Raw genomic sequence first — 27,535 nt, forward strand, 5'->3', positions numbered from 1 at the left:
ACACAAAGTTGTGAGGGACAGATAGTGGAAAACCTTTCCTCTGAGCAAAGGTGTTGGAACCTAGAGAGCACAGGTTTCGGACAGGAGGTAAAGGGAACACTAAGAGGAAGGTGGTTAGAATCTAGAACATACTTTATGAAATAGAGCCAGATACTGACATTACATTGAAGTAGTATTTAGATAACCACTTCAATTGCTAAAGCATAGAAGATTACATATCAATTTCTGGCAAAGAGGATTAACTTTGAGGGACAGCATGGGCCAAAGAGCTTGCTTCAGTGTTGAATGACACTATGACTTCAAACAGCAATAGTTGCTGCTTCTCCCTGCGGGGATGCGCTCTGGCAGCAGAATACAACCAGAACTTTAAGCTGTGATCATGGAATTGGAGAGGGATGGGGAGGGGGTTGTGGGAGTTGGAGAGAATGAAGCGGGTTGTTGAAACTTCCAGCTGGTACTACAGATGCATGCTTTGACTGTGCTTGTTGGATTTTGAAGCCTTTCTTCTTGTGCCACAGACAGCACTGCAGCTCCCATTCAATCACAAGAAGTGGCAAATGAGCCAATTCTTTATCTGGTCAGTTTGCTGCCAGGAATACCACAGGCAGATGCTCTTTTTCACTCTCTGTTACTATTACATTGCATGCCAATTATGACATTGGGTTGTAGCCTTCATATGTTGATTCAGATATAAACCTTGCCAGTGACCTGATTTGCCCTTGCTGGGCTTTAAACAAGAGACTCTTTAACTTAAAATACAAGGATCAGGTTAAAGTTTTAAAATTCTTTTTTAGGGATCTGAGTGTCACCGATAAAACCCTTAGGATGGTGTCAGTGACCTAACTTCCTGAACTACTCTATTTCTTCCATAAGACCATAAGACAAAGGAGCAGAATTAGGCCATTCAGCCCATTGAGTCTGCTCCACCATTCCATCGTGGCTGATCCCAGATCCCACTCAACCCCATACACCTGCCTTCTCACTGTACCCTTTGATGCCCTGACTGATCAGGAAACAATCAACTTCCGCCTTAAGTACACCCATGGACTTGGTCTCCAGCACAGTCTGTGGCAGAGCATTTCACAGATTCACTACTCTCTGGCTAAAAGAAAAATTCCTCTTTACCTCTGTTCTAAAAGGTCACCCTTCAATTTTGAGGCCGTGCTCTCTAGTTCTGGATACCCCCACCACAGGAAACATCCTTTTCACATCCACCCTATCTAGTCCTTCAACATTCAGTAAGTTTCAATGAGATCCCCCCGCATTCTTCCAAATTCTGACGAGTACAAGCCCAAAGCTGCCAAACTCTCCTCATATGTTAACCCCTTTATTCCTGAAATTGTCCTTGTGAACCTCCTCTAGACCTCCTCTAATGACAACAGATCCTTTCTGAGATATGGGGCCCAAAACTGTTGACAATACTCTAAGTGTGAACTGACTAGTGTCTTATAAAGCCTCAGCACTAGATCCCTGCTTTTATCTTCTATTCCCCTTGAAATAAATGCCAATATCACATTTGCCAAAGGGTATAGGCCAAAGTGTCCACTGTACTTTTTTTCATAGATGCTGCCTGGCCTTCTGAGTTCCTCCAGCATTTAGTGTGTGCTGTTTGGATTTCCAGCATCTACAGATTTTTCCTTGTTTGTGATTTGATCACATTTGCCTTCTTTACCACAGACCCAACTCGTAAATTAACCTTCTGGGAGTCTTGAACAAGGACTGCTAAGTCCCTCTGCACCTCTGATGTTTGAACTTTCTCCCCATTTAGATAATTGTCTGCACTATTGTTCCTTTTACAAAATGCATTATCATACATTTCCCAACACTGTATTCCATCTGCCACTTTTTTGCCCATTCTTCCAATTTGTCTAAGTACTATTGCAATCGCATTGCTTTCTCAGCATTACCTAACCTTCCACCTGTCTTTGTATCATCTGCAAACTTTGCCACAAGGCGATCAACTCTATCATTCAAATCACTGACAAACAATGTGAAAAGTAGCAGTCTCAATACTGGCCTCTAAGGAACATCACTAGTCATCGGCAGCCAACCAAAAAAGGTCCCCTTTATTCCCACTTGCTACCTGCTGCCTGTCAGCCATTCCCCAATCCATGCCAGTATCTTTCCTGTAACACCACAGGATTTTATCATGTTAAGCAGCCTCACGTGTGGTACCTGTCAAATGCTTCCGAAAATCAAGTAAATGACATCCACTACAGCCCCTTTGTCCACCCTGGTTGTTACTTTCTCGATGAACTCTAACAGATTTGTCAGGCAAGATTTCCCTTTACATAAACCATGCTGATTTTATCATTAGTCTCCATTGTTAATAATAGACTCCAACACTTTCCCAGTCACTGAGGTTAAGGTGTTCACACAGTGTAGTTGGATAAAGAGTTCCAAGACTTACACCCAGTGATATATCTCCAAATCAGGATGGTGTATGTCTTGAAGGTCAAGGTGTTCTCAGGCACCTGTTGTCCTTATCCTTCCTGGTGGAGAAGGTTGTTATTTGGCAGGTAGTAGCTGTCTGAATAACTTCAGTATATTTTGTTTCCGGTGTACTCTACACCCACTAAGCACTAGTGGTGCAGAGAATGAAATTGGTGCTAATCAAGAAGGCTGCTTTTGGAGGGTGACATCAAGCTTCTTCAGAGTTGTGGAACTGCACACATCCAGGCAAGGGAAGAGTACTGCATCACACTCTTTCTTGCACCTTGTAGATATTGAAATGGTTTTGGAGTGTCAAGTATGAGACACTCAACATAGGTCTGACCTGCTCCTGATGACACAGTATTTATATAGTTGATCCAGTTACATTCAATGCAATGCTGTCTTAGGATATTGATGGAGATGGGTCAGGGAGGTAGAGAAGAAGAATGTGATGATGGTAATGGTATTCAGTGTCAAAGTTAGGTGGTTAAACTCTATTGTCTAGGAGAAAGTCACCTTTGAGGCACAGATGTTCCTTCCCTTATATTAGCCCATGACCTGAATGTTATTCAGTTCAATGTCATGTTATATAAGCACGGGCTGTTTTATTTGCTGAGAAACTGCACTTGGATTTGACCATTATGAGGTAATTGGCAAAGATCCTTACTTCTGACCTTGCAGTAGAAGAAGATCAATAATAAAGATGATGGTTGGATCTAAGACACTGCCCTGAGGTTCTTCTGCAGTGTTCCACTCAAACTGGGATGACCAAGCTCTGACAGTCACAACCATCTTTCCTAGTGCAAGGTCACACTCCACCACTAGGGGTTTTTTTTCCTGTTGTTCATTGACTTCAGTTTTTCCAAGCGCCTTACTGTCATACTTGGTCAAACATTGCCTTGATGTCAACACACTTCTGGAATTCAGGTCTTTGGTACATGTTTGGACCAAGGCCATGTTGAGGTCTGGAGCTGAGAAATGCTGGAAAAACCCAAACTGGGCACCAGTGGGTTGATTACTGTTGACCAACTGCTGCTTGATAACAGTTTCCATCACTTAACTGATGATTTAGAGCAGATTGATTGGCTGAGAATTTTTTTTTCTGAATAGGCAATTTCAACTCAAGATGCTAGTGCTGTAACAGTATTGGGACAGATCAATCAGATATTCCTTACTTACAAAATTTTAATGATCTTCTGTCAATTGTTGGATGATAATAATCAAAGTCAATGAATCAGTTGAATCTTGATTAATTTTTAGTTTTCTAATTCATGAACATTTTACCTAAATTACAATATTGCATACAATGCAAATATCTAAAGCCAATGTCAGCTAGACATTTATCATTACCCATTACCCCTAATTATTCTGCCATAATGTCAGCTGGCCATGGTTGACAGACTGGGTTATCAAATTCTCAGATGAAAGCTTGAACTTGTTATATAGTTATTATGTTTTACTGATTTACAATACATTTACTATTTTAGCATTTACTCATTTTCCATTTACAATCCTAAGTCCACACTATAAACAATATACTCCCGAACGCATTCCTACTTCAGATAAATCACTCAGTAGGAGTAATGCTATTCACCTAAGGTTGGGAGGGTATTTTCCTTGGGCTGGTAAAACTACACATCATTGAGGCTTATGACTTGGAAAATGTGTCCTGCTTTACATCATAGAGAATATACCAAGGGAAAGGAGTTAACCAAGTGATATTCAATAAATTCTCAGTTTTCTAAACTAGATTGGTCAGCTAATTAACAAAGTGTGACAGGCTCTGACTGATCCCACATGTGAGCTAATCTGCTGCTTCACATAATATTTGGTATTCACTTAATTAACCAAACTATAGGAATTGTTATTTTTTTGCAGCCAAATGTTAACTTTCTTGGAAGGAGACTACAGAGTGGGTTTGATGAATTTTGGAATATTCCTGACAAAGGAACTATAAATGCAAGCTGACAAATGAGGGATAGAGAAATATCTCATTATTTTGCTGAACACCAGAATGTTGAAAAGAAAAATAATGTTTTTACCACTTGTCTTTCCCGTTGTCCAAAAAGACAGGCTTGTTCCTTTTCAGGTTTAGTCAGCATTCAAAAATTCTTTCAGCATTAAATTACACTGGGTAACATTTAACCAACACTCACAAAATGCTGGAGAAACTCAGCAGGTGAGACAGCATCAATGGAGGGAAATAAACAGGTGTTTCAGACAAAACCATTTATTGGGTTGAAGGCTACCCAGAGGGAACGAGATGTTGCCCCTCCAACCCAATTTTGGCCTCATCATGGCAGTAAAAACTGCCATGGACTGATACGTCTGAATGCACTAACCAGATTGATGAGTAACAGTCACACAGGTCACCAGTGGTGGCCTTAAGCCATGAGCAGCTCTCAGCCATCACAGAGTCAAAGAGACATACAGCATAGACACAGGCCCTTCAGCCCAAATGGTCGGTGCTGGACAAGATTCCCACCTGCGCTAGAACCCATTGCTTGTGCTTAGCCCATGTGCTCTAAACCTTTCCTATCCATGTCCCTGTCCTACTACCTTTTAAATAGTGTTAACTACTGCCACTCACTCATATACTGACCACACTCTGTGTGAAAAATTTGCCTCTCTGATTCCTGTTAAATCTCCTTCTTCTCACCTTAAACCAACAGTTTCTACTTCTTGATTCCCCAGCCTTGATTCTCCTTACCTATGTCCCTCATGATTTTATACACCTCTATAATATCACCATCTCATTCTCCTAAGCTCCAGTGAGAAAAGTCTCAGCCTGCTCAAGTGCCTTCCATAACATAGTCCTTCAAGTCCTGGCAATGTTCTTGTAAATCTCCTCTGAGTAATGTCATCTTAATGGCACCTTTCCAAAAGCAGAATAACTGAAGCTGAAAACAATATTCCAAAATAATACCTCACCAATGTTGTGTCCAACTGCAACATAATATCCCAACTTCTAGGTGCAGTGCCCTGACTGATCAGTTCTGAATGCCTCCTTCATTTTTATGCAACTCACATTGAGCTTGGGCAGAAGCTGAGTAAGGAAGTGGTTCATTTTATTTGTAACGCTTCTCCAGCACAAATGATCAATTCCTCCATGACTGATATTCAGGTTTCAATATGTATCATGGTCAGGACATACGAGGACAGGACATTCAGCCTGCAGAGCAGAAGTCAACACCCTGACACAGTGGTGCCAAGAAAATAACACAATGTTGGAAAAAATGCAGGAGTTGATCGTGGATTACAGGAGGAACGTAGACAGGCTAGTCCCTATTGATATCAATGGGACTGCAGTTGAGAGGGTGAGTTTCACGTTCCTTGGTGCACATAATAGCAGCTGTGTAGTGAAAAAAGCACAACAGACAGCTGAAGAAGTTTGGCACAAGTACCCAAATCCTCAGGACTTTCTACAGGGAGCTTCTTACTTTCACCAAGAGCATCCTGATTGGCGGTGTCACCATCTGGTAAGGGAACTGTACTACCCTTAATCATAAGGCACTGCACAGAGTGCTGCAGACAGCCAAGTTTATTTATGGATGTGGACTTTCCTCTATTCAGGACATTTTCAGCAGCAGGTGCATAAAAAGGGCCCAGAGGATCATCAGGGACTCCAGCCACCCCAACCATAAACTGTTTCAGCTGCTTCCATCTGGTAAACAGTACCTCAGTATTAAGGCCAGGACCAGCAGTCTATGGGACAGCTTCTTTCTCCAGGCCATCAGATTCACCAATACACATTGATTTGATTACATATCTGACTGTACATACATGTATACAAAACAATTATGCATACAATGTTAATGTTTGGGCAATATCCTCCCACATTTCCCTTCCTTACTGCTTGTATAGAGACGCAACATAAAGATTTTTACTCACTCATCTTGTGAGATGGATGAAGGAGATAAAATTCTAATTCTAATTCTACAGAAACAACAAGCGTCTCATTGAGGGCACCTCACAAACCTGAAAACTTTTCCATCTTAAAAGAACATACACTCAGTGGCCGATTTATCAGATAAAACTGTACACCTGCTCAGTAGTGCAAATATCTAATCAGCCAATCATGTGGCAGCAACTAAATGAAAAAAGGCATGAAGATACGGTCAAGAGGTTCAGTTGTTGTTCAGACCAAACATGAGAAGAAAAAATGTGATCTAAGTGATTTTGACAGTGGAATAAGACTATAAGACCATAAGATATAGGAGAAGAATTAGGTCATTTGGCCCATTGCATTTGCTCTACCATTTCATCATGGCTGATCTAATTTTCCTCTCAACCCACGTCTCCTGCTTTCTTCCTGTGTCCCTTCATGCCCTGACCAGTCAAGAATGTATCACAGTCGGCTTCAAATATACATGAAGACTTGACCTCTACAGTTGCCTGTAGCAAAGAATTCCACAGATTCACCACTCTCTGGCTAAAGAAATTCCTCCTCATCTCCATTCTAAAAGGACACCCCTCTATTCTGAGGCTGTGTCCTCTGGTCTTAGACTCTCCCACCATAAGAAACATCCTTTTCACATCCACTCTATTGAGGCCTTTCACCATTCGCTTGATTTCAATGAAGTCACCCCTCATTCTTCTGAATTCTAGTGAATACAGGCCCAGGGCCTTTTCATATGGCAAGACGTTCAATCCTGGAATCATTTTTGTGAACCTCCTTTGAACCCTCTCCAGTTTCAGCACATCCTTTCTTAAATAAGGGGCCCAAACCAGTTCATAGTACTCTAAGTGAGGCCTACCAGTGCTTTATAAAGTCTCAACATCACATATTTGCTTTTATATTCTAGTTCTCTTGAAATGAAAGCTAACATAGCATTTGCCTTCCTCACCACAGACTCAACCTGCAAATTAATGTTTAGAAAATCCTGCACAAGGACTTCCAAGTCCCTTTGCACCTCAGTTTTTCGTATTTTCTCTCCATTTAGAAAACAGTCAACCCTTTCATTTCTCCTGCCAAAGTGACTGACCACACACTTCCCAACACTCTATTCCTTTTGTAATTTCTTTGTCCATTCTCCCAATCTGTCTAAGTCCTTCTGTAGCCTTTCTATTTCCACAAAGCTACCTGCCCTCCACCTGTCTTCATATCGTCTGCAAACTTTGCAACAAAGCCATCAATTCAAATCATTGACATACATTATAAAAATAATCAGTCCCAACACAGACCCCTGTGGAACACCACCAGTCACTGGCAGCCAACCAGAAATGTCTCCCTTTATTCCCTCTCTTTACTTTCTGCCAATCAGCTACTGCTTCATTTATGCTGGAATCTTTCCTGTAATACCATGGCTTCATATCTTGTTAAGCAGCCTCATGTGTGGCACCTTGTTAAAGATCTTCAGAAAAATCCAGGTACACATCAACCAATTCTCCTTTGTCTATCCTGCGTGTTATTTCTTTAATAAATTCTAACAGATCTGCCAGGCAAGATTGTCCCTTGAGGAAACTATGCTGACTACTGTCTATTTTATCACGTGCCTCCAAGTACCCTGAGACCTTACCCTAACAATTGACTCCAACAGCTTCTCAACCACTGAGGTCAGACTAACTGGCTTATAATTTCCTTTCCTCTGCCTCTTTCCTTTCTTAAAGAGTGGAGTGACATTTGCAATTTTCCAGCCTTCCAGAACCATTCCAGAATCTGAAAGATCATTACTAATGCCTCCATGATCTCTTCAGTCACCTCTTTCAGAACCCTGGGGTGTTCAGCATCTGGTCCAGGTGATTTATCTCCCTTCAGATCTTTCAGTTTCCCAAGAAACTTCTCTCTAGAAATGGTAACTTCACACACTTCATGCCCCCGACACCTGGAACTTCCACCATACTGTTTGTGTCTTCCACAGTGAAAACTGATGCAAAATACCTATTCAGTTCATCCATTACTTTTGTCCCCCATTACTACCTTTCCAGCATCATTTTCCAACGGTTTGATATCTACTCTCACCTCTCTTATTACACTTTATGTATCCGAAATAACTTTTGATATCCTCTTTAATATTATTGGTTAGCTTACTTTTGTATTCCACCCCCCTCTTCTTAAAGACATATAAGTTGTCTTCTATTGGTTTTTAGAAGCTTCCCAATCCTCTAACTTCCCACTAATTTTTACTCTATTATATGACTTCTCTTTGGCTTTTATGTTGGCTTTGGCTTCTCTAGTTAGCCACAGTTATGTCATCTTTCCTTTAGAATACTTCTTCCTCTTTGGAATGTATATACGCTCTGCCTTCCGAATTGCTTCCAGAAATTCCAGCCATTGCTGCTCTACCATCATCTCTGCCAGTGTTCTTTTCCAATTAATTCTGACCAACTCCTCTCTCATGCCTCTGTAATTCCCTTTACTCCACTGTAATACTGATACATCTGACTTTAGCTTCTCCTTCTCAAATTTCAGGGTGAATTTGATCATATTATGATCACTTTCCCCGAAGGATCTTTTACCTTAAGCTCTCTGATCATTGCACAATACCCAATCCAGAATATCTGATCATCCAGTGGGCTCAACCTTGAGCTACTCTAAAAAGCCATCTTGTCTGCAATCTAGAAATTACCCTTCCTGTAATCCAGCACCAACCTGCTTTTCCTAATCCACCTGCACATTGAAGTCCCCCATGACTATTGTAACATTGCCCTTTTGGCATGCAATTTCTATCTCCCATTGCAATTTGTAGGAATGATTATTTGTGCCAGATGGGGTGGTTTAAGTATCTCAGAAACTGCTGGGATTTTCTTGCATCCTAGTCCCTAGAGTTTACAGAGAATGGTGTGCAAAACAAAAAAAAAACATCCAACGAGCAGCAGTTTTGTGGGTGAAAATGCCTTGTTAATGAATGAGGTCAGAGGAGAATGGCCAGACTGGTTCAAGCTGACAGGAGGGCAACATTAATTCAAATAACCATGTGTTACAACAATGGTATGCCAAAGAGAATCTCTGAATGCAGAACACATCGAATTTTGAAATGGATTGGGCTACAGCATCAAAAAGCCATAATACTGTATATTATGTGCAGATGACAGACAGCTATCACACTCCATCCCAAACTGAAAATAGATTGGATTCTGGTTAATTGGGACACATCAGGACAGTACATTTTGGTCCAATTAAGCAGCTGCCTTAACTAGCTAAAGTTTCATGGAAATAGTTAAAAAGGTATTAGTAAGACAATCTGTCATTTAATTGAGTAGAACATTATGTACTTGAATAAAATACAGATCAAATTAGAACACTATCAATATTATTACCATACTATAAAACCATGTATTAGTTCCAAATAGTTATCAAGAGGAATTTGTCCAGTATACATTGTGTTCTTTTGATTGACTGCAAATGAATAAAATCAGCACTGACACTTAGTGCAGAAAATGAACTGCCTTTTGACAATTGCATCCTCCAAATCTTCATTTTCAATGTGGCATTTAAGATTATTATTGATACCTTCAAATTCTTCATAGTTCCTGACTTGTTGAAATAGTGAAATCATGACTAATGACCATACAAGTGCATGTGACTGACGCTAGTTAGAAACTGTTCAGCTGTTGCAAGTACGAGGCTGAGGACAAACCAAAGTGCAGGACACAGGCGCAGAGGCAGAGTCGTGAGGTGTTAGCACCACCATGAACAGGGAACCAGTATCCAGGAGAGTCTTTATACAGAGACAAGGTTTACGCAGAGTATCCAAGAAATGATGCAGAGCATAGAACTGACAGCCCCAGGGAATCAGGAAACAAGGTTTACTCACACTAGAGTCAACCAACAAACTAGCAAAGCATGGCTGTGCCGCCCGAGTTTTATCCTGTGTTCGCTAATGGGAACCAGGTGTGCTGTAATTAGTGGAACTGGGAATGACTGGAAATCAGACGAGGGGATTAAGGCCCAATTAAGAAGGTAATAGCAAGATGGGGAATTACCAGATGGGACCATGACATCAGCAAGCCTCCTGTCCCAATTAAGTAGCATAGTATCCCAAATAAACAAAAGGAATCCCAGTTATTTCCTCGATTAATGTTTGTTCTTTAAGAGTTGTCCCAAATAATTGGCTGCCCCAATGAACTAATGGCTCAATTAACCAGAATCCACTATATAGCATTGTTCCTTCATTGTCATTGAGTCTAAATCTGGAACTCCTCATCAAAACACAATGCAGGAAGCCAGGACTACAGTGGTTCCAAAAGATAGATCACTAACACTTTGTCTAGGTCAAGTCTGGATGGGCAATAAATGTCAGCCATTCTTGGAACATCACGAATAAACGAACTACAACTCATGCCAGAAGTGTGGCCAATGCATGTTATACTAACATGCATAAGGAAACTAAATATTTTTGTGAAAGCTTATCCCTATTCCTTTCATGATATCATGAAGAAGTAGAACACTGATAAAGATAAAGGAGAAGGAACCAACAATTGATCCTTGGGTGATCTCAAGTTAATTGGATGCAACAGAAGGAGATTCTGGCAGCAACTGATATGGTTACATTTGGGCAATTAGCATGAAACCACAGAAGTCGATCCATACAGCTAGAAACTGATAGCAAAGATGGAATAATTACAGAAAATTGCAGCAGGGAATCTAGAAGAAGGAAGACACAAGGAGGATGCCATTCATGAGTGTGCTAATGAGAATTTTAGAGAAATTTGAGAAGAAATGAATTACACTGAAAGGTTTAAAGCAGGAATTGTTGCTAGAGATAAGCACAAAATTAGAGATTAAATATTTTCTTGAATAGAAAGGTCCTGGAAGAAAGATGCAGGTGAGCACTTAAGCTTGAGAAGTTAGAGGTATAACAAGCGTAAGCAAGATCCTCCAATGAGATGTAGGATTACAAGGTACCTATTAGTCTCTCTGATGACTACATCTGTAGCAAGTGCTTGCAACTTCAGCTCCTGACTGACAAATTCAGGAAACTGGAGCTGGAGCTAGATGGACCTGAGTACATTCACTTGGCTGAAAACCTCATAGATGAAACTTGAACTGAGGTGGTCACACCCAGAATACAAGCCTCAGATAGTAGATGGGTGATCACCAGGAGAAGTAAGAGGAGTAAGCAGTCAATGCAGGATTCCCCTTAGCAACAAGTATACCCCTTTGCATACTGCTGGAGGTTTGAGGAAATGATCTATCATGGCACAGCAGCAGCAGCCAATCCAGTGGCACTGTGGCCAACCCTAAGGCTCACCAGGGAAGCGTAAAGTCCAGCAGAGTGAAAATGATAGGAGACTTGATAGTTATGGGGATGGGAAGGATACTCCGTGGCCACAAAACAGGGGCCAGGACTATCTGTTGTTTCCCAGGTGCTTGGGTCTAGGATGCTTCAGAGCGGCTGCAGGAGATTCTGAAGGGTGCACACTGGCACCAAAGACAATGGTAGAAAGAGGAAAGGGGTTCTGCAAAGTGACTATAGGGAGAGAGGGAAGAGGCTGGATAGCAGGACCTCCAACGTAGTAATCCCAGTAGCACATGGTAATCAGGGCAGGAATAGGATGATAGTACAAATAAATGAGTTGCTGAGGAACAGGTGCAGCAGACAGGGTTTCAGATTTCTGGATCAGTGGGATCTCTTCTGGGAAGTTTGACCTGTACAAAAAAGTCAGGTAACAACTGAATCAGAGGGGAACTAACATCCTTGTGGGCAGGTTTACTAGAGCTGTTGGAAAGGGTTTAAATTAATTTGGCAGGGGAATGGGAACCGGAGAGATAGGGCTGAGGATGGGGTAGTTGTTATGCAAGTTGATGCAGTGTGTATTGAGACTGTGAGGAAGAACAGGCAGATGGGTAGGGCAAAACTGCAGTCAGTGGGATGAGCTGAGGTGGAACATGGGGCAAAATTGAAAGGGTGACGAATATAGGACTGAATGTGTTATATTTGAATGCACACCATATGCAGAATAAGGTAGTTAGATGATCTTGTAGTGCAATTAGAGTCTGACATGTATGATATTGTGAGCATCACAGAGCTCTGGCTCAAAGAAGGTCATAGTTGGGAGCTTAACGTCCAAGGATACACATTGTATCGAAAGGACAGGTAGGTAAGCAGAGGGTGTGGGGTGGCTTTATCGTAAAAAATGAAATCAAATCCTTAAGGAAAGGGTGACATAGGACAGGACAGTGTAGAATTCTTGTGGGTAGTACTAAGAAATTACAAGTGTAATAAGACGCTAATGGGAGTTATATACAGGCCTGCGGACAACAGCTAGGATGTGGGATGTAAATTACAACGGGAGATAGAAAACATGTTACAATAAGTCATGGGGAATTTCAATATACGGGTAGACTGGGAAAATTAAGTTGGTGCTGGATCCCGAGAAAGGGAATTTGTAGAATGCCTACAAGATGGCTTTTTGGACCAGCCTGTGGTTGAACCCACTAAGGGAAAGAGAATTCTGGATTGTGGGTATGTAATGAACGATACTCGATTAGAAACCATAAGATACAGGAACCCACAGGAGGCAGTGATCATAATGTGATAGAATTCACCCTGCAGTTTGAAAGGGAGAAGCTAGAGTCAAACATATTAGCATTACAGTGGAGTGAAGGGAATTACAGAGGCATGAGAGTTGGTGAGAAGGGGACACATGAGTTAGGTGTACCATGGGGGCAAAATTGAAAAGGGTGATGAATACATGACTTAAGATGTTATATTTGAATGCACAGAGTATGCAGAATAAGATAGATGATCTTGTAAAAAGGGGACACTGGCCAAAGCTGATTGGAGGGGGACACCATCAGGGATGATGGCAAAAACAGCAATGGCTCAAGTTTTTGGAGGCAATTCAGAAGTCGCAGAATAGATACATCCCACAAATTAAGAAGTATTCTAAAGGGAGGATGAGGCAACCATGGCTAACAAGGGAAGTCAAAGACAGCAAAAGAAGTGGCATATAATATGGCAGAAATTAGTACGAAGTTAAAGGATTGGGAAGCTTTTAAAAACCAACAGAAGGCAACTAAAAAAAAGGCATAAAGAGAGAAAAGGTGAAGTATGAAGGCAAGCTAGTCAATAATATAAAAGAGGATACCGAAAGTTTTTTCTGACGTAAAAACAGTAAATTAGAGGTGAGAGTGGATATTGGCTTGTGAGAAAAAAAAGCTGGAGAGGTAGGAATAGGGGACAAAGAAATGACAGTTGAACTTAATAAATATTCTGCGTCAGTTTTCTCTGTGGAAGACACTAGCAGCATGCCAGAAATTCAAGTCTCGGGGGCAAGATTCAATGTAGTTGCTATAACTAAGGAAAAGGTGCTTGGGAAGCTGAAGGAACAGAAAGCCAATAAGTCACCTGATCAAGATGGACTACACACCAGGGTTCTGAAAGAGGAAGCTGAAGAGATTATGAAAGCATTAGTAAGGATCTTTTAAGAATCACTAGATTCTGGAATGGTTCCCGAGAACTGGAAAATTGCAAATGTTACCTCACTCTTCCAGAAGGGAGGGAAGAAGAAGAAAGGAAATTACAGGCCAATTAGCCTGACTTCAGTAGTTGGGAAGATGTTGGAGTCCATTACTAAGACTGAGGTATCAGGGTATTTGGAGGCACTTGATAAAATGGGCCAAGGTTGGCATGATTTCCTTAAGGGGTAATCTTGCTTTACAAATCTGTTGGAGTTCTTTGAGGAAATAATTAGCAGTATAGACAAAGGAGAGTCAGTGGATGTTGCTCATTTGGATTTTCATAAGGCCTTTGTCAAGGAACCACATATGATGCTGCTTAACAAAATAAGAGCCAAAGATTACAGGAAAGGTACTTGCATGGAGAAAAAATTGTTTGACTAGCAGGAGGCAAAGAGTGGGAATAAAGGGGGAATTTTCTGGCTAGCTGCCTGTGTCTAGTGGTGCTCAACACGTTTTAGTATTGGACCGCTTCTTTTCACTTTATATGTGAATGATTTGGATGACAGAATTGATGGCTTTGTGGCCACATTTGTGGATAATATGAAGTTAGGTGGAGGGGCAGGTATGTTGAGGAAGCAGGGCGTTTGCAGAAGGACTTAGACAGTGGAAAATGGGCAAAGATGTGCCAGATGGGAAAACAGTATACGGAAACGTTTGGCCATGCACTTTGTTAGAAGAAATAAAAGTTTAGACTATTTTCTAAATGGGGAGAAAATACAAAAATTAGAGGTGTAAAGGGATTTGGGAGTCCTTGTGTAGGATACCCTGCAAGTTAACTTGCTGATTGAGTCAGCGGTAAGGAAGGCAAATTCAACGTTAGCATTCATTCAAGAGGACTAGAATATAAAAGCAAGGATGTAATGCTGAGGATGCAACGACCTTACAAGAAGTATTCTGAGCAGTCTTGGGCCCTTTATTTCAGAAAAAAATGCGTTGGCATTGGAGAGGTACCCGAGGAAGTTCATGAGAATGATCCCAAGAAAGAAAGGATTAACATTTGAGGTGTGTTGGTTGGCTCTGGGCCCATACTCTCTGGTATTTAGAAAAGTGAGGGAAGATCTCATTGAAGCCTATTGAAGGCCTAGATAGAGTGCATGTGGAGAGGATGTTTTCTATAGTGGGTGAGTCTGTTACCAGGGGGCACAGCCTCAGAATAAAGGGACATCAATTGATAACAGAGATGAGGAATTTCTTTAGCCAAAGGATGGTGAATCTGTGGAATTTATTGCTACAGATGGTTGTGGAGGCCAAGTCATTGAGTATACATAAAGCAGCCATTGCTTGGCTGTTCATTAGGTAGGGTGTCAAAGGTTACAGGGAGAAGACAGGAGAACTGGATTGCGAAGGATAATAAGTAAAAACTGCATTGGGAATTGATCTCTTCTTTAGACTATAAGAATTAGGTCATTCATCCCACTGAGTCTCTGCCATTCCATCATGGTCTAAAAAAGATAAATTCACAATGCAGTTTTTAGGGTGGATAATTCCCCAATTATTTTAAAGTTTAGAGAGCAAGCCTGAATTTAAAAAAAACTTTTAACAGCATCAGTGGATTTCAGGGAACTTGCATTATGTTCAAGGAATAGACTTATCACCATCACAAATCTGAGATTATCCAAACACACATTTAAAGAAAATAATGGGCTGTAATTTGCACAATTTGAATTTTGTTAAAACAGTCAAAGGTTATGTGTTCTCTCTCGGGCTGCCCAGATCCCAAAACCAGTTAAGAAGCAAACAGTGTCGGCCTCAATGAAGAGACTGAAATTGGAAAATGCAGAATAGAGTCCGAGGATCAAAGTCAAAGCAGGAGGAAGACTGCCTGCTTCTCAGACAGTGGGTTTGAGGAGTAATAGTCACAACCACATAGACCTTAGAGCTGAGGTAATGCAAGAATTGTTTATTCCTTGAAAACGACAATGGAGGAAGTAAGGAAAGGCTTCTTTGACTATGACTACAACTATGACTAAAAGGTGATTCTCATTGAAAAAAAATGTCTTCGGTTATTCTTATTCATTGCAAATAAGGAACTTGCCAGAGGATAGTGAGATTAAGTTTAACATAAAATGGCTGAGCCAACGACTGAAGGATTAATCCAGAGGTGCACCATATTTTTGAGGTCGGATCTGACTAAATCTGTATGATGATGACAAAGGTGACATTAAAAATATCTGTGACTATATCAGACAGAGAAGATTCAAAACTAAACAAAAGTTTTTTTCTGGATATGCTCCACATTCTCGCTTTTTAGATTACTATATTTTGAAAATCTAAATTTAGTTGGAATGCAAAGTATGTTAACTAATTCCAACAATATGTAATCACATACATCTGGGGCAAGAATACAGAAACAAAGTGCTCTTAACAATATTCACCATCATCCGGGTCGACAATCTCCACAGTTGCAATCTCCGGGAATTCCAGAACAGCCATTACTGGCTCCGACAGTACAATCTGGAATGTTTCAGATCGTTCGTATTCATGATCTGTCAAAATAAGTACTCTCCAAGTTGCTGTGGATTGACCTGGATTGAACTGCACCTGCTTTTGGGATTTCCCCCTGAAATCCTTATCCTTCTCAGCTGTGCCATCTTTTGTACCAATGCCTGTCAATCGAATACAAAGAACAGCTGGGTCAATATCCAAGTAAATCTGACATATATTCCTGCTGTACTGGTAAAACAAGTGGATGAATTCCTAGCTAGCATAATTTTAATGCACAATTAAGGCAAACAGTGGACTTAATCTGCATTAAATTAAGGGGATCAAAAGTAGTTTCTATGCTGATTGCAACACACCAAACTTTCCTGAAGATATCTGCACTGTAATCCAATGCATGGAAAGCAGTCAGAGACAAGCAAAAACAAAGGTGCAGGGAACAAAGGACAATGTAGACTATACAGCATCTTCTTTTTTAATTTATTTTTATCTTATGATAGATAATTTGAAGTTTATGCACATAAAGCAAAATGTTTAAATAAAATACTATGTTTTAAAGAAATTGCAAATATAATGTAAAACTTTTTGTTACAGCTTTTCATACTATATATTCTTATTCTATTGCTAGCCATATTCTAACATACATCAAGTTTAATTCCTTTCTTCATCTGACTGACCTACGTTGTTTCTCGGTTGAACAAAAGCTCAGTTTTCAAATTCCCACTCTTATTTTCAAATCTCTTCATGACCCAGCCTGCTTATGAACTGTTTGACCCACTTACATTGGGGAAGGAGTTACACAATATCCATGCCAGGATCACTAGACTCAAAAGCACTTAAGCCTGATTTATACTTGTACGTACGGGCTATGCGTAAGCCTGATTTATACTTGTGCGTACGGGCTATGCGTAAGCCTGATTTATACTTTGGATACCCCTACGCCGTAGCGAGCATGCGTAGTTGTGTCTGCGTTGCTCTGCAATTCACCGCCAAAACGCTAGTTGGCGGTGGGGTTTCTATGCCACTGTGTTGCGTTTCTTCGTGAGAGACATGGACGAGGAGATGCATTTCAAATATTTTTGGATGTTGGCAGGTAGATTTGACGATTTGGTTCATCGTCTCCAACCATTTATTTTGCCTCAGTGTACGGACATGACGGAGAAAAGCAACCGGAAATGCAACGCTACCAAGCGGACCAATCACAGTTGTTGCGGTCTGCGTCGCCACGACACGCGAGTTACTTTTTTGGGGAGGTGCATGTCACCCTACGGCATAGGGTACACGTACCTTCGGCATACATTTGACGCGGAAGTATAAATTGGGCTTTACTTCCCCCAAGGCGTCAGGCTGATCACCATCTCCACCCCATCACTACATACACTTCACCTAGTGTCACCTTATATATATAACAGTTCAATTATTTACATGGTAAGTAATTTACCATGTTTTGTGCACTTTATGTAGTCCTATGCAGGTCTGTAGTCTAGTACAGTTTTTATGTTGTTTTACGTAGTCTAGTATAGCCTTGTGCTGTCTCACATAGTCTAGTGTAGTTTTGTGTTGTTTCAGGTAGCACCATGGTCCTAGAGGAACGTTGTTTCGTTTTTACTGTGTACTGTACCAGCAGCTTGTGGTCGAAATGACAATAAACTTGACTTGACTTGACTTGATGGTGTTTTTATAGGATAACTTATATATTTATATTTATTGTGTTTGTTATACTTTTTTATGCTGCATTGAATCTGGAGTAATAATCATTTTGTTCTCCTTTACACTTGTATACTGACGAAAGGCAATAAACAATCTTGAATCTTGCCCTACCCCCTTTGCGATTGCGACCTCCTCCAGGTGTACATCTCCCTTAGATATCTGTAGTTCTCCAATAATAGTTCAACTTACATCATTAATTTCAAATAATAATCAAAGAGTAAACATTTTTGTAGTTTGCTTTTGGGATATGGAGGATACTAGTGTCTCTATTTACTCCCTATCCTGAGTTGTATTAGATGCATTGAGAGTTAATCATTAAGTGTGGTCTGAAATCAGATGAGATAAATGTAAGTACCTTTCACTAGAGGACATGAGGGAACCAATCTTCCAGCACTTTGCATTATTCTACTGGTTCACCTTCACAAACTAAATTTCACAACTCGCAGTGGTGGAATTTAAAAACAAGAACCTTTGTGTTGACAGAATAATCAGTAGGCTAACTGCAACTGCATTGATTCTATATTGCAACTACTTAACATTCAATCAACCCTTTCATAACAGAGCACATAGGAAAAACCTTAACCTATTCGTACTGATGCCAGAAGTTGCAAAACTACCTTTAATTTGTCCTTTTGTTCTCCCATCTAAAGCTAAGGAGAAATTGTATCCAAAATCAGAAAAGAGGAATCTCTAAAATCTTGCTGGATAATACAATTTGAGAATGAATATAATTTTATTTCCACAATACAATTAATTATTTATTTTTTAATTAGCAAAATAAGTAAATATTCTAGAGCCTGTATTGAATTTTAGCTGAAAGCATTGTAAGAAAGAAACCATTATTACATCTAATAAATCTAAGTGCATTTTATCAACATGAAAGCAGATGAACAGAACACCAAAGTTGAAACCTGTGCCAAGCCATTGAATATGATAGCTCATCCTCCTGGATTTTTGGCTACGCGCACAACCTGGAAACCTTCCACATAACCCTTGGATTAAACGCACCTCTCTGCTAGAACTGAATGAGAAGCGTTTATTTTCCCCGGGCTTTTGGTGTAAAACAAAATGCTGAATCCTGGGTTGCAAAAATCTTAAAACAAGTTTTTTCAGACAACTGAAGTATCAGAGTTCAGTACTCAGTGGCTCAAATAGTGGAGGAAGAAATAAAAGCAATATTAGAATGGTATTCAGTATTATTCTGCAAAATTTAATACTTGCGTTTTTTTTGAGCAGATGCAGTGGAATTGCAATAAGTGTACTCAGCTGCACTGAAAATGCTTTGACATAAATACAAATATTTATTGCCGGTGATCTTTAGTTTCATTTTACAACTGAAAATACTATGATTTTATTTTACCTAAACATAATGATTGCTTCAGCTTCGAAACTTAAACTGCTTAGGCCAGGGCCAACTTGGTAGGTAGGCTTCAAATGCATATTTTTTTCTACATTCAGTAGCAACCCAAATGTTACATTTATGCAGACTGGCTTTTAGAGATGTGTTTGATTTAACACTTAAATATTGTTGACAGTGAACTGTCTCTATGGAAATTGTCATTGTGATATGACAATGACAAAACAGTCACATTGAGATTAATGATTCAGTACCAGTTATCTCTAAAGGAATATTACTAACATTACATCATTTTTGGATAAGAAATTTGTGAAACTTTGGATCCTTCTTTCATGGTCATATAGATTCAGCTGTTAGCAAAGAAACTCCTTATTACACAGATGAAGAATAGGTAACTTCTAATATTTTTCTAACCATTCTATTTAGACAATTCAGCCTAGAGAAAAAATAGAATATTTAGCCTGGCAGATAACACTGACAGTACAAAGGTCCTTTGGAGATATACATATGTCTTTCAGTTAGATGGTATTTGTGTAAATAATGCAATCATATGTAATTCCGTAACAGTTTCAATTTCTAAACGGTACCTTACCAACAAATGAAGTTTCTCCAAGAAAGCCTCTGCGCTTCAGAGTAACCTCCAGAAATTTAGAACTCTCATCTATTAGGTAGTATTCCTTCTCCAGAGAAATCCAAGCCCAGTTTAAACGGAAAAGCTGATTCTTCAACTTATTACCACCTGCAATGAAAATTGGAGAGAAAACCAATTTAAATGTGTACCATAGAATCAATAAATTGATTGTCACAATATTGAGGACACACATTCAGTGTTTCCCAGACAACTTCTTCCCCTTTGCCATCAGATTTCTGAATGGACAGTGACCCCATGAACACTACCCCACTCTCTTCTTGTCCTCTCTTTTTGCACTACTTACTTAATTTAATTTATGACATTATATATACACATATATATATCAATATCAGAATCAGATTTATTATCACTGGCATGTATTGAGAAATTTGTTAACTTAGCAGCAGCAATTCAATGCAATACATAATATAGAAGATAGATAGATAAATAAATAAACAACAGCTATGTATATTGTAGATTAAAAGTCATGCATAAACAGAGATAATATACATAGAAAAAGTGAGGTAGTGTTCACGGGTTCAACGTCCATTTAGGAATCGGATGGCGGAGGGGAAGAAGCTGTTCCTGAACCGCTAAGTGTGAGCCTTCCGGCTTCTGTACCTCCTACCTGATGGTAACAGTGAGAAAAGGGCATGCCCTGGGTGCTGGAGGTCCTTAATAATGGACGCTGCCTTTCTGAGACACCGCACCCTGAAGATGTCCTGGGTACTTTGTAGGCTAGTACCCAAGATGGAGCTGACTAGATTTACAACCCTCTGCAGCTTCTTTCGGTCCTGTGCCAATCTTAATGTAATTTACAGCTGTAAAAATTCTGATGTAATGCAATTTAATGAAAACAACAAATTTCAAGACATGTGCCAGTGATATTAAACCTGATTCTGCTTCCTCTCTGTTACCATTTCAGAGGATTTGTCCTAGGTCCAGCACATAGGTGTCATTACAAAGAAAGCAGAGCAGCACCTCGAATTCCTTTGAAGTTTGCAAAGATTCAGCATATCATCTAAAACTTTGACAATGTGCGGTGGAGAGGATATTGACTGGTTGCATCATGGCCTGGCACGGGAACAACAATGCTCTTGAACAGAAAAGCCTACAATTAGTAGTGGATACAGACCAGCCCTTCACGGGTAAAGCCCTCCTCATGCATCAGCACATCTACATGGAGCGTTGTCTCAGGAAAACAGCATCTATCATTGAGGACTCCACCATCCAGACCATGCTCTGTTCTCACTGCTGCCATCAGGAAAGAGCTGCAGAAGTCTTTGCATCCTCACCACCAGGTCCAGGGACAGTAATTAACCCTCAAACATCAAGCTCTTGAATCAGAGGGGATAACTTCACTCAACTTCAGCACTGAACTTTTCTCACAACCTATAAACTCACTGTCAAGTACTAGAAACATAGAAAACCTACAGCACAATACAGGCCCTTCAGCCCACAAAGTTGTCCGGAACATGTCCCTACCTTAGAAATTACTAGGGTTACCCATAGCCCTCTATTTTTCTAAGCTCCATGTACCTATCCAAAATTTTCTTAAAAGATCCTATCGTATCCTCCTCCACCACCGTTGCCGGCAGCCCATTCCACACACTCACCACTCTGCGTAAATAACTTACGCCTGACATCTCCTCTGTACCTACTCCCCAGCACCTTAAACCTGTGCCCTCTTGTGGCAACCATTTCAGCCCTGGGAAAAAGCCTCTGACCATCCACACAATCAATGCCTCTCATCATCTTATACACCTCTATCAGGTCACCTCTCATCCTCCATCACTCCAACTCTTCATATAATGCTCTTCACATTTATTACTTATTTATTTGCTGTATCCATGTATGTTTGAATGACAATTAAACTTGAACTATGAACAATTAATTATTATTTTTCTTTCTATATTTTCACAGTTTGTTGCCTTTTGCACATTAGACATTTGTACTGTTGGGTGTGGCCTTTTATTGATTCCATTGTATTTCTTGTATTTACTGTAAACGTCCAGAAGTAAATGAACCTCGGGGTTGTACACAGTGACATATATGTACTTTTATAATAAATTGATTTTGAACTTTGAAATTCAACTCTGTTCTTGCAGGAAAACAGTGATTCTTTATCAGCTTGCTTCCAGCTCCAGAGAAGCTGATAAGCCTGTGAATAAGTTCATTTAGATAAATGAATAATAGTCAAATAGCCATCACAGACCTAAATCTTTAGGCAAAGTACTGTTCCAGGCCTGAGTCTCTTTCAGTAAATGTAAATGAACAAAAAAGAGCACCAGATGCCAGAATTATCAAGAAGGGTCACAGAGGCGAAATACTGTTGCCTGCCCTATTAGATTTTTCCAAGCATCTTCTGTTTTTTAATGTTTCTGAATGTTTTGCAACCCTCCTGGTTTACAGCACAGATCAATTTTCCAGCATTAGAGGCCATGCTAACTACAGACATCCCACCTCTCCCGGAAGTTCCGGGCGTCTCCCACATATTGATAGTGGCTCCCCGATGCCCAGAAATTATATACAATATCCCGGAAATCGATTTTATTTTGAGAGGGAGAGGGAGGGCGAGAGCGAGCATCCTGATTGATCTCTCTTCGTGCTAAGTAGACCTATCGGTTTTCTCCGTGGGTGGATTTACAGTCGACCTCAAAAATAATGACAGTGTTGCTCGCTGCACTGTTTGCAACCACGAGGAAATCTGCAGATGCTGGAAATTCAAGCAACACACACAAAAAATGCTGATGAACGCAGCAGGCCAGGCAGCATCAGTGACATTTCTATTTCCCATGGTGGGTTAAAACGTAAAAGACATGTTGAGGTGAGTTTAACAGGTGACATTCGTTCAGTAGCAGTTATTTAAACTAGCTGGCTAGCTGCTAAGGAGCTACTCTATTGATGTCCTACATGATGAGGCCAAACTCCCTGTAGACTTGCTTAAAGTTGTAATTGAATAAACATGATAAAATAATATAAGTACATAATTTAATGTCACATTTTCTGCATGTACCCAACTTGGTTTACGGATTAGACAAAATCACTAAACAAAGTATTACATACACCCTTGGAGGTCAACCGGGAGGGGGGTGATATGGGGTTGCTGGGGGCGGGGGTGCTACCTCCCTGAAATGAGTTTTTGCAGGGTGGGATGTCTGCAACTATGAGTTGAAATCATCTCTCTGACCCGCTCAGTATTTCCGGGATCATCAGCTTTTTAATCATATCAATATAATTCTCATTCTTTGTATGAAACATGATCTCTGCATTCAGAAACAGTACAATGATTTTTGTTCTCTTAAAATGTCATATTGAGCTAGTTACTATTACCTCCCAAAAACGATAGGTTTCCAAATTCCAACCATCCTCACTCAGCTTCAGTACCCTCTCCGAGCCAGCATAAACACTATTTGTGTCACTTGGATTCTTTTGGTCTACACTAATCACAGAGGTTCCCTATGCCCTCCTCACCCTTCTCTATTCATGCACCTCAAAATATATTTCATTTCTAATTTTTCTTGAAATGTTATCTACCCTTTTTAAAACAGATGTTACTTGGCCTGCTAAGAATTGCCATCATTTTTTAGCTATAAATATTGTTTTGAAATGGACCACAAATTGAAAGAATACCTTGTAAATCAAAGCATGAAATAACTTGAAATATGATCTTTTTTCTTCTTGGGATCAAGGAGAACTTCTTTCCACTCTTGTTCTGTGTACTTTGACATGATTAATGAGACCAACATAGGGCTCACAGATCCTACTACAGAGGGGGTGAGGGGGTGAGGGATGTTTGATGGAGGGATAGGAGGGTGTAGTTTGCAAGATGTTATACTCCTGTCATGTATACCAGGCTTCTATGCAGTCTCAATACATCAATTTGATGTTCTCAATACCAAGAAAAATGTGTATTTTCCACTTTTAAGCAGTCATGGATCAGCACTTCCCGGGAATAAATTTTCAAAGAAGCTTTGAAACATCTGTTCACCTGACAATCTCTTCCTATGACAGTTTGGAATAGAAAGTGTGTTTCAAGAGTCTGATGCCAAGACTTTGAATATTGTAGCTACGAATAGACTGAATGTAAATAGGGCTTCAAACCTATTGTTTGAGGAGAGGATGATGAACTTAGCTCACTTAGCCTTCCAGTGGATTTCTCAAATATTATAGGGACAATGTTGGAGATATCTCTTCAGGGCTTTGAGGTATCTACCTATAGATTTTTTTATAACAGTATTTAATGTAAAATGGGAATTCTGTGAACTACAGCTTTTGAAATACCCAAAGCCACTCCACAAATTTACACTGAGGAACTGAATACTTAAATCATTCCATGCTTATTCTATCTCAATCCTCAATTAAATAAGAATATGAAATTAACATGTTTATTTATTTCATTCATTCATTCAGATACAGCACGGAATCAGCCCTGCTGGCACTTCGAGCCACACCACTCAGCAACCCCCAATTTAACCCTAGCCTAAACATGGGACAAGTTACAATGGCCAATTAACCTAGCAACCGGTACATCTTTTGTCTACGGGAGGAAACCAGAGCACCCGGAGGAAACCCACGCCGTCACGGGGAGAACATACAAACTCCTTGCAGACAGCAGTGGAAATTGAACCTGGGTCGCTGGTACTGTAAAGTGATGTGCTAACCACCACGCTACCATGCAGCCGCTACTAGGTTCTACAGATTTATCCTCTACAAATCATCAACCATTTTATAGACAAAGCAAGAACACATCAGAATTCAATGCATTTATCAACCATTTTGCTTGCAGTTCAAGTGAAGTCAAGTCAAGTCTATTGTCATTTAACCATGTACATGTATACCATCAAACAGGACTTTTCTCTGAGTCAGGGTGTGAAGCATAGTAGTAAACATAACACACAATAATTTATGAAAGTAAGGACAAAATATACAGATGCATTACATATAAATAAACAAACTAAAGTGGAGAAATTAAATATTGTAAAGTACAGAACAGATTAACAAGTGACACTTTCAATGTGATGTGGCAGGGAATTCAGAAACCTAATGGTTTGAGGGAAGATACACTAGTTGGAGTTATACCAGTTATAAAGAGAGCTAATATTGTAGACATTAACCTAAAAATTGAAAATAAGTTGCATCTGATTTCTCATTCTTGTTGGGTCACCAGCAATATATCCCACTTGTGACAGACTAGATCACCATAGACTTGTAAGCAGATAAACTGCATTGGTGAAAATTGATACCTTTTTGTGAAGACAATGAAAATCACAAGACATACAACCCAACATTTAACGTTTGCCGAACTTCTAATTGTGTGATATATTATCAAACAGGACATACTTGACAGAAATACTAGTCAGTTTTCATATCATAAATTTAATGAAGGTTAAGACAAGTGAAGGGAGAAGAATGCCAAATGGAGTTAAATCAACTAGAATAGGTCACTAGTGAACTTATTAACTGGAAACTCCAGTTAAACAATTTTACACCATTCAGGCCATTGTAAAGCCAGAAACATTTCTACTGTGCAATTGTTTAATATGTCTTTGTAAGCATTGATGAAATTCTAATCACTTGTTCTCCAGTTAATAAAGTGAGGAATGTTACTATAGTACAGATGATTAACTAGATGGAGGATGGAATATTAAATATGAACCCTTCATCCCTAATTATGCTCTTGAAAGATACGTTAACAAAGTATTACATCAGCGGCTTGATATCTCCCTTTGTAAATAGGAATTTACGTTTGAAATAAATTCTTGCTCATTCTATCTTTTGAACAGCAGGTACTGAAAAGGTTACAAGTTATATTGGAAATGCAGGGTTTCATCCCATTCAATCCAAAGAGTAATTAAAAATAAGTGATTGGAAATCTTAACATGATCATCCCACAAGACAAATTTCTGGTCCATTTCATGTAACAATAGTAAACTCTCATTTGCAAATAAAATTATATTCAAAGATTCAAAGTACATTATTATCAAAGCACATATAAATTATACACCTTGAGATTTGTTTGCTTACAGGCAGCCACAAAACAAAAAAACCTAAAGAACCTGTTTAAAAAAAAATGAAAGCCCATAACCACTATGCCACTATGCAGAGAAAGAGGAAAAACACACACACACACCATGCAAACAATAGAAGTAAACGACAATATTGCAAACCAGACTGAGTCCTTGAGCAGCCAGAGTAGCCCCAAGCCTCGATCTCAGTTCATCATATTTGCAGGGCAAAACCTCAGCAAAATGCACTGCGATGACAGCCACCAGAGCAGTCCAGAGCCTCAGCGCCGTGGAAAAAGGAATGAGCTCATTGCGGGACAGCGAGCAGAATCAGCCTGACCCTCGCCTCCAATCCTGATACTTGGGCTTTCCGGTCTACCTGGGCCGGCGTTTAAATTGTCCGTGCACCGGGTAGTGCCTCACTCTAGGACCTGGACCTCGGCATTTCAACATGCTTGGGCAACACAGCCCAGAGCCATGCTCAATCTCACCAAACCGGCCCAGCGCTTGGAGCGATCCAGCCCCACACCGGGTTAGGAATGGGTATCGAACCCTTCCACATTGATTCCTCTCCAAATCATTCACTCCAACAGTGACAACGACACCAGCACTGCCTGCAACCCAGTCTTGAACGCATTGCATTCCATCTTTTCACCAGCAAGGCTCGTCCTTTGAATCAGCTTTGCCTCCACTTGCTTCTTCATTATTTTCAGTGATAGTTGACTTCAAATATATCATTTACTGCTCTGAAACATATTGACTTAAGTTCATCTATCATACAACAGCTTAATTTTACTTGGATTCCTTTTGGTTTGTGTTTCCAAAGACAAGTTTGACTTTGCTTATTTGAAATATTTGTCAGTTGTTACAAATCAAACTAAGATTGGATGTTTGGCAATCTTGTTCTTTTGTCCTCCCTCAGCTAAGATCAGAGTAAAGCATCAATTATTCTGTAAGTTGAATTGGGTCAGTGAAGCCATAGAAATAGCTCACAGTTTGTATCATTAACTATTCTTTTAGCGAATCAAAATGAAGAAGCCTATTAAAACTTCTGATAATCCTCTCTAATGTAATTGGCTGTACACTTATTTTGGAATTAACATATAAATCATAAAGGAAAACTATTAACACTTTGCAAGTCCAATTATATTAATTCAATTTTGTTCAAAGAATTGAATTGAAAATACACTTGGACTAAGATGTTAACTGTCCTGTGCTATCACCAGTGGGACCATCAGTTGATCTGCCACCTGTCTTCAGGAGTTTCGGCCTGCTTATGATCAAGACTCCCTTGAGGTGGTGGGCCAGCAGTGCTAAAGCACCACTTCCCACTGGTGAGCTTAAAAACTTGGCATCTGCCTCTATCATTTAATATTTCAATATGAAATATTAAATGGTTCTGAGATCTTGCAGTTTTATTGGTACATATTATTTATTTTTAAAATATAAATTAATGACCCAATGGTAAAATATAAAATCTTGCATGGCTACATTTTTCTATTACAAACTTGCCATGTTAATAATTATTCACATGACTTTGAGATCAATTA

The 27,535-nt window shown here is 39.8% G+C and overlaps 1 protein-coding gene across 1 annotated transcript in view; it reads right to left on the minus strand.

Moving 5' to 3' along the window:
* The window catches only part of LOC140200101 (FRAS1-related extracellular matrix protein 2-like), a 207,465-nt gene that overhangs the window by 130,078 nt on the left and 49,852 nt on the right, over nucleotides 1-27,535 (minus strand). Inside the window, exons 3-4 of the mRNA XM_072262865.1 lie at nucleotides 19,939-20,085; nucleotides 16,216-16,446 (exon numbers count right to left, since the gene is read on the minus strand). Of these exons, the coding sequence (XP_072118966.1) occupies nucleotides 16,216-16,446; nucleotides 19,939-20,085 (378 nt within the window). The remainder of the gene's footprint in view (nucleotides 1-16,215; nucleotides 16,447-19,938; nucleotides 20,086-27,535) is intronic.

Source organism: Mobula birostris, chromosome 7 (genome assembly GCF_030028105.1).
Source record: "Mobula birostris isolate sMobBir1 chromosome 7, sMobBir1.hap1, whole genome shotgun sequence".
In the NCBI taxonomy this organism is placed as follows: Eukaryota; Metazoa; Chordata; class Chondrichthyes; order Myliobatiformes; family Myliobatidae; genus Mobula; species Mobula birostris.